Source organism: Sipha flava, unplaced genomic scaffold, assembly GCF_003268045.1.
Source record: "Sipha flava isolate LNK unplaced genomic scaffold, YSA_version1 100_pilon_pilon, whole genome shotgun sequence".
In the NCBI taxonomy this organism is placed as follows: Eukaryota; Metazoa; Arthropoda; class Insecta; order Hemiptera; family Aphididae; genus Sipha; species Sipha flava.
Window position 1 is genome coordinate 273393 of NW_020271714.1, and position 9069 is coordinate 282461.

Genomic DNA, 9069 nt, shown 5'->3' on the forward strand with positions numbered 1-9069 from the left:
TATGAATATTTTAAAAGAAATGTAATTTAAATATTTTTATATGCATCCTATATTTGTTGAAAGTGAAACTGCACCCATCAAATCGATGATATCAATTAAATACATTATTTTTTTTAAAAAGAAGTGTAGTTTTATATGAATAAATATATAATCATATATATGAAAATACAATCACTACAAACTATTCACAAATAGGATAATATATAATACAAATTACTTCTTTTTAAATTTTTTTTTTTTAATTAATGATGGATGAATATATATATATATATATCAATTTTTTAGGTCAAAAATTCAAGAAAAGTTACGGGCAAAAATATATATTACAAAAGCATTCAATTGAAAAAATTATAGAATGCATTATTGCACTGTGGATCATTCCCAAACTGTCCATCTACAGGATTTTTCCGTTCTTCAGCCATTGGCGATTGCCTGCATGCATCTGCATACGTTGACATACCTTGATACTGAGGAGACAATGCCTGACGATCCCCATTCATTGGTAACATAATGTTACCATTAGGTTGTGGTTGTGCCTGTCGTTTGTACAATGGTGTGCGATCAATTTGATCAATATTTTGTTGTTGCTGAACAAGTGAATATTGATTACCTAATGATTTATACATATCCTCTGATGTTCCACCACTATCTAAATGCGGAACTCCCTGTGATACACACTTTAAATTTAGTTTAAATACATATTATTATACAAAAGTTGTAACTAACCTGTGATGAATTTCCAAACCCATTATGATTAATTTGTTGTTTTTGAGTTTGTTGTTGTTGTATTAAAATATTTAACAAATCATCAGGAACTCTATTGCCTATTTCAGGAGGTGGTACATTCATTTGTAATGGTATATTTGGTGGTGGTTGTTGAATAGATGACTTTTTGTACTGTGTTTGAGACCGCAATAGTTCAATAAATCTAAAATTCATACAATAAATATTATTGAAAACTTTCATTATAATGATTATAAACATACTTTTGACCCATCAGAGCACCACCATTATCTGTAAGGAATTTCAGCCACTCTACTTGTTTTGTTTGAGAACTCATCATTTCTTCTATACTTATGTTATGCGGTAACATACCCTACAAGAAGAAAAATAATTTTAATTGTTATTTAAATAAATATATTTTTAATAGAAATTTTAATAATTTAACTATATAAATAAACATATACAATTGAGAATACATTTAGAAAAACATACCTCAAGCATTGATCGATCATTGTTGCGTTGTGTTTGTTGCGCTGATATAGTTTCAGCATGTTTGTTGTTCACATCAACCATTGTTCTAATATTAAATGGTTGCACTAGTGAAGGATGTTGCATTGTATATGGTTGTATTGATGACATGTTTATTTTGTTAAATTGATCTTGAAGTCCCATTAAATTAGTATTTGGCACAATCATATTTGGAGAGGGCAAGTTCACTGGAGTAACTCCACTGGTATTTTGCACATATTGAAGATCAGCATGTCCATTTTGAACCAAATGCACTAGGTTTGGATTACGTGGAGGCACTAACCCAGGTGGTGGTCTTATTTCTTCTTCATTTGATTTTTGTATTGGTGGTTGTAATAATGGCCTTGGAAATATATTTGGGGTGCTAGATGTTGTTAAAGGGCCAAGTGGCCAAATTTGAGAAGGATTTATAATTGGTTGTCGTAAGGAGATAAATGTAGGAGGTGGAGGCTGAGAAATAGAAGGTATGTATAAAGGGAATGGGAATATAGGTGAAGAAAATAAGGGGGGTGGTTGAGAAAACCTTAAAGGTGGCGGTGGTATAGCAGCATTAAAAGTTGCTAAAGACTGTGGTATCTTAATGTATGACTCTTGTTGGTAACGTCGGGGAACAAATTCTGGAGCCAATGGATTCAAAACATATGTTTTCTTCAATTCAAGGTTGTCTAACAAATTTCTCAAATGAATCCATGTTATACCATTGAGGCTATGGTTTTCATCACAAATTTGGATGAACCGCTCCCAAACTTTTCTACATCGTCCAATAGAACATAATGCAACAGGGTCTCCAACTACTGCCACAAGACTTTGTGCACGGGTAATGGCAGTATTTAACAACTTTGAATTAGACAAAAATCCATAGTCCATATCATCCATGCCAAGCTTGTTTATACCACTATTAGATTTTTCTCCACCTCCTACATTATTGGCCACACAAGTTCGTCTAGTACGTACAGTACTAAGAAATATTGCTCTAAATTGTTTGCCTAAACATAAACATATGTATGATTAATTTTATTTATAATTTAAGATTATATATCTTTTTGTTAAATAATCTACCTTGTACATTAAGTACTCTTTCAACAGATATACCACCCATACGTCGTTTACGGAGTTCTGATCTAATCCTAAACACTTGATCTGAATAAGGTGTCATTATACCAATGGAATGTTCATCAAATGCTCCCCATGCTAGTGGCCAATTTTTCCTTAACTCCGATACCCGTTCAACAACTTCATAAACTTCAGCATTGTTGTAAAATGCTGTTGAATTACTATCTTGTATGTCTTCACCACGAGTTGTAAAAAATGTTAAAGGATACAAACTATCATGTTGTGGTTGATTGCCTTTACTCACAAGTTTTTGTTCATAAAACAATTCTGAGGTAAACTAATAAATTAAAATAAAAACAATGTTAAATAATTATTTCCATAATTTCAATAATGCAAACATACATGTATAATAGCTTCATGTGCTCTGTAATTTTCACATAATAATATTTTACAAGCAAATTGTCCAGGATAATGATCATAGAGCCGTTCTAACAGAGAAACATGAAGATTTCTTTCCTTGGCAAATTTGGAAAAAATTTCTGGACTCAACTAAAATGTTAAATCAATAATATTTATACAGTCATTATCTTACCAAAATATCATTTAAAATTACCTGCATATGATCTCCAGCTAAAACAATTCGAGTATCAGTATTAGCAAGTGCCAATGGCATAATGGCTTCACATTCCATAGCCTGTGCAGCTTCATCCAAGAGAATATGAGTAAAATGACCTTTAAAATATGTATTTTTAGTAAATGTTTAAAGCAATATTATACCATGAATGAAAAAAATTACCTTTTTTCAAACCAACAGAAGATAAAAACATAGAAATACTAAGCGTTACTACTATTACACGATAATTTAAGATTTCTTCAAGTGTTGGTAGTCTAAATGAACCATTTTGATCTAAAATGCAATACTAAAAAAAAAAAAAAAAAATACAAAAATTAAATATTTTTAAAATATTATTATGACACATTTTTTCCAGATATTTATTGATCTAAGAATAATAGTTTATTATTTAGTTAGCAAATTAAAAAATGGTTGGTAAATAATAAATAATACACAAGTATAAATAGATCTATTGAAATATTAACAACCTTTTAAACTAATTCTTGTAAAAAAGCAAAAAAATCTTAAATTAAATAATATATTACCACATAAATATATATTAAATAATTTGAGTTTAATTAGTCAATGTAATGAATCATTGTCAGTTCTCTGAATTTTTAAATTAATAAAAATAATTTTCATTAGTATACTTATAATTTATTTTTATAATTGTGTGTTTTGTATATTTTGATGTTTTTTTTCATATTGAAACTTATCTTAAAATGTCGCAATATTATGCAATAACACTCTAGACAAGAACTTTAATTTTTATTTTTTTAAATTATAGATTATATTACCTTTTGAACAGTGCTGTGAACAGTAGAAACCCAACGCTTATGGTAATATATTCTTAATGGCTTTGCTTCAGTATGCCCATCTTCAACATATGGATGTAAATAATCTTTTATATATAAATCTGCAGCACTATTTGAGTGTGTACAGACTAAAATTTTTGTATTATCTTGTAATAATGTCTGTTTTATTGCTTGGGCTAAAGTATAAGTTTTGCCTGTACCAAAAGGACCTAAAATAAAGAAAATAAATTTAAATTTTTGAAGACTGAAAATATTTTCTTTTAGAACAAACCAATAATTAGTATTGGAGGTAAACTAATATTTGTAGGAGTTGTGATTGCAACAACAGCTTCTTTTTGTTTAACATTTAATTTTTTATCAATAATTTCAGCCCATTGTTGTTTTGGACTCCATGGTATAATTGGTTCCAAAAATGTATCAGGAAAAATTATTTTGAAATCAGCAATATGATCAATGGCATAATGCCATTCACAGTATGGTATTCGATTTAATTGAAACTGTACATCAAATTTTACATTTGTATCTGCTTTAAGACCAAGACCAGTAACTGTATTAGCAGATAATCTAAGGTAAATAACATTTTTCCCTTTATCTTCAATTTGTGCTTCATGAACAGTTCGCTTTTCATCAGATGCCTTGGAGTCTAAAATAATATAATAATAAAATTTTAAATAAGGAAAACTCTGGGCATATAAATATATTTAATTTGATTACTTGAATGCATTTTAAAGGAATAATAAATAATTTAATAAAAAAAAAAAATAATAAGAACCGTGGACATTGAATGGTTAATACTTAATAAAAGGTATTGAATATCTTAGGCTGAATAATTAGACCTTAAATATAATACAAACAGTGCCGTAACTAGAGTGTCAAATACCCATGTGCAGACAAATGTACATGGGCCCCTCTTTCTTGAGATACATAAAAAAGTCGGACTGACTTCAGACTACGAGAATTTTTTACTCCTTAGATCGGATAGTACTTGTGGATGTATTGAATTTTAAAGAACCGATAGATAATTTTCTCGCTGAAACAATTCTATGTAAAGCTTCAACTTAGTAGGTACACAAGATCACAATTGTATATTGGGTAGATTTTATTAATAAAAAACTTGTAGAATAAACAACAAAGATAGATAAAATATATAACATGAATATATGATTATTGATTTTATAAATATGATTTACAATAAAATATAAAAGTATATATATAAAAGTAATCTATTTATGTCACTATAGGCTTAGTATTTTTCTCAATATTTAAATAAACAATTCCAAATAAAATGGACTAGACTTTTACATTTTGATATATAAAATTAAATACAAGATAATAATACAATAACCATGAATCAAATTAAATCAAATTAAAAAAAAAAAAAAAAATTAACTACTATCTACTATGGGTCCTTTGACCCTGCGGGCCCTAGTGCTGTGCACCGCCTGCACATATAATTTTTACGGCACTGAATACAAAATAAAGGAGTTATGTATTCTTGTACTATAATTTTAAGTTTTAAAACATAAAATGAAGTACTTTTTAAAATTATATGAATAAAAGCCATACATAAGAATAAAACAATTAATATATTTATAAATAATTGGTTATGCTATAATTTTAACTCAAAAACATTGCAAAAAAAATTGATAGAACAAAATCATCTATATTATTAACACAAGGAAACTAGCTTATGATTATCTTTGCATAAAAATCTTAAGTAATAAAATATAAAATTACTTATTTAACCAAAATCAAAATAAATGTTTTCTGAATAATATTTAAGCACTAAAAAACTTATAATATTTCTCTTTGCTCAAAATCTAAAATGTACTAAAATGAAAAGTATTTACCTTTAGACGGAGAAAGATAAACAGTAGTACAATTATTTAAAATTAATCTTCCAGCAGAAGTATCTTCAGAGACATCGGTTCCAAGTTGCAATAATGCAAACAACTCATTATTATGAGAGTATTTAGCAGTACTTGCTGCAACACCACTAGGTGACAGTAAATAACAGCTAGCCAGTTGAAGTTTGGCAGTTAAATTATATCGGGCCACCTAAAATTATTTTTAAAACAAGTTATTTAATAAATTGCTAGCAATTTAAAAAATTATAGTACCTGTTCATAACGTGCAAGTTCTTCAACATATAATAGTTCATGAATTCTTGCTCTATAATTGTTCTTAGTCAGCTTTTTGTCTGAAATTGTTGTGTGAGTCAGAGAAAAAGTTGAAGGGCAAGGTGCTTGATAACTCAATAATAATTTTTGCTCTCTTTCTCTATCATCCTGCACTTGAACAGGCCCTATCGATGATTGAAACTCCACAATGTTTGAATTTGCTATATTCCATCGTTCCATGGATGATAATATCAACTCTCTGTGAATTTCTTTAACTTTACCACAGTCTGTTACAGGTATAACATCTACGCAAAGATGTTTAACCAAAACAGGACCAAGACCAAAGTCAAATACTACTGCCTGTCTAAAGGTTCCATAAATATTGGTTGTAAAATAAACCTTAATTTGATGTCTTAATTTAGAAGACAATGACTGAGAAACAGGATGCTGTGCTTGAGATACCCACTCTTGATCATTGGGTGGTTCCATATCGAAAGCAACCTGTTGTAAACCATTGTCAACCAAAATATGTTTTAAAGAAAAATGGTTACGATAAGTGTCTTGAAGTAAAGCAACTGCTTGAAGAGATGAAGTTGTTTCTAACACAAATGTCCATTCACGATTACTAGTTTTAGATTCAACAGTAGTTACTAAATCACAATCATGAGTCTCGACAACACAGTCCAAACTCTCACGCATTATTTTTTCTGGATTTGTTGACTGAACCCATCTACAAAGTTATAAATAAATATTAATATTAATATTAACAATACTTATATCAAAAGGTATTTTTTTATAAATGACATACCTTTCTAATAGTTGTTCAGTATAAGATTTTCCATACAGTTTATTTTCACTTGCACGTTGTAGTTTCATTCGCCTGTACTCAAATCTTTCTTTCCATTCAGTCAATTCTTCCAAACCATGTGCTTCAACACACTGAGCACCATACTTGCAAGAATTTTCTGTTCCTTCTCCTTCTGAATAAGCTTCACATAAGCTAAAATTAAATATTGTCAATAAATTGAATAATACTCTTAATATATATTTTCATACGTATAACATTCCGAAGAAAAACCACGTGGTGGTGGTCGCCATTTCCAATCTCGTCCTTCATCAGACATAATTACTGTTTGATGGTTTTCAGTAGCACAATGAGCTCGAAGTTGATTTTCTAAATGGAATGATATACCACAATATGTACAAGAATACCTCATTTCATTTTTTTTTGGAAACTTCAATTCTGCCTGTTTATCTTTTCCTAAAAGTAATATTATTAATTAAAATCTAATTTCATTAACTTATTCATTTTTTAATCAATAATTTAAAATAATAATACTATTTCAGTTTTATAGTCTTTATGTCACTAACCAATTATTTTTAGTAGAAATGTTTATAAAATTTATATTTAATTATATTTTATAGTTTTTAAACTATTAGACTTCCTAAGGAAATTGTTACATTCATACCATAATATATTACTTTTTTATAGCTTATAAATAGGAGTAATTAACAGTTTTTAATTCAAGGAATAATTTTATTTGATACATTTGATTCAACTAAATTCTTACAACTACTTTATTTTTTATGGACATCATTTAATTTTCTTTATTATAAAACATACATGAACTAATACAATAAAATTATTTTCTGTATTATATGTAAATAATATTCAAAAACATTATAGATAAATTCAACTTATATTAATATATTAGTTTAAATATTATTTACAGTTTTTTACAAAATTTTATTTTCATATTACTTTAACAAAATTATTTTTGTTGTGAAAACACTAATTATTAAAAAGGTAGTGAATAATTTTATCAACCAAATCCATTATTCTAATAAACATATAAACATTTTATACTCAAAAATTATAATTTTATATAACATTTATTTTAATAAACATGCATCTAAATGTCTAATAATATAATTATAAAATGTGTAAAAAAAACTTTAAGAACTAATAAATATAAATCTTATTTATATGTATTACTGAAAAATAAATATAGAAGAAACTACTTAGTTAACCAAATGCTATTTAATAATTTTACTATAAACATTGATAAAATACTCACTAGATTCTTGGAAAACTTCTGTGACTTTTGAATGATAATTTGTCCTTAAATCATATGATTCACCATTATGCTTTGCTATATTAGAATATGCCATCCCATTTTCTTGACCTAAGAAGAAAATAACGTATAAACCAGTAATGAAATAGGCATCATATGTTGTAAAATTAATAGATATATACCAATTCCATTGAAACGCTCAAAGAATTGAATATTTCTTTCAAAATTATGAATACCATTATTTTCATTACTAGAAGGCTCGAATAACTGACCGCCCAATTTATCATCATCGACCAATTCAACAGGATGTTTCCTATTTCTTCTACTTTGTTCCCTGACTCCAGTTGCAATCCAAGAGTCTAACCTGTCTCCAAATAACAGATCTTCATTGATTTGGTTCAACTGATCTTCCAATGTCTGGACTGGCGTTGGAATATCTTCTTTTGACATGCTCCATACTAAACGCACGGTATCCAACATTTTTTTAGCCTCACTGCTGTTTTCAGATCTGACCACCCACTCCAGAGCAGCCTGTTCGGCCTCACCATATCTCTTTAATGCAAATAATGCGTTGACCAGGTTGCGGCGCACGCGTGAGCTGTACGCGTTTTCATCATCGGTCAGCATGGATATGATGTGTCGACAGTCGTGAATGACATCATCATACTTCTTCAGTTCCAGACTGCACTGGGACCGTCCCAAAAGGTAGCCGACGAAGCGCTCCGACGGTAGGCTTTTGGCCACGGCATTTTCCAGCAATTGGTCGAAACAGAAAAACGCGTTGCTCCATTGTTTGTGGTTTAGGTACTCGATGGCTCTGTGTTCAACCTCGGCGAAATTGGTATCCATGTATGAGCAAGGATGAACGGGTTTTGGATGTCAATTATCATACGACCTATGTGATCATAGTTAAAATACGACTGGTCGTACGTAATACAATTGGTCATTTAGTTCTGGACGTACCACACATTTAGGCGTAGAGAAAACATAAACAATGGATAAAAACTTCCCTGTTTCGGTTATCACTTAAATTTTTATTCTTATCACCGTAATTTTCTTTCCAATTTTATTATTATTGATGTTTCGGAAGCCCAAGGAAATTGCAATAACATTCCCATAACCATGTTCCCGATTAACCCGTT

The 9069-nt window shown here is 29.1% G+C and overlaps 1 protein-coding gene across 3 annotated transcripts; it reads right to left on the reverse strand.

Annotated features, from left to right (window-relative positions):
• Positions 1-304: 304 nt before the first annotated feature.
• LOC112679401 (probable helicase with zinc finger domain) lies at positions 305-8966 on the reverse strand. Of its 3 annotated transcripts, none has more exons than XM_025549206.1 (16): positions 8164-8966; positions 7931-8038; positions 6909-7113; positions 6661-6852; positions 5853-6582; positions 5583-5790; positions 4004-4375; positions 3715-3941; positions 3101-3224; positions 2918-3036; positions 2707-2853; positions 2311-2641; positions 1216-2237; positions 987-1096; positions 727-928; positions 305-677 (listed from the first exon to the last, which is right to left on the reverse strand). In XM_025549206.1, the coding sequence occupies exons 1-16, from the start codon at positions 8774-8776 to the stop codon at positions 336-338; spliced, it is 5052 nt and encodes a 1683-aa protein (XP_025404991.1). In that variant the 5' UTR covers positions 8777-8966; the 3' UTR covers positions 305-335. The 3 variants fall into 3 exon arrangements, with proteins under 3 accessions (XP_025404991.1, XP_025404984.1, XP_025404978.1); XM_025549199.1 differs by having other exon boundaries at positions 305-665; positions 8110-8966; XM_025549193.1 differs by having other exon boundaries at positions 8110-8966.
• Positions 8967-9069: the final 103 nt, after the last annotated feature.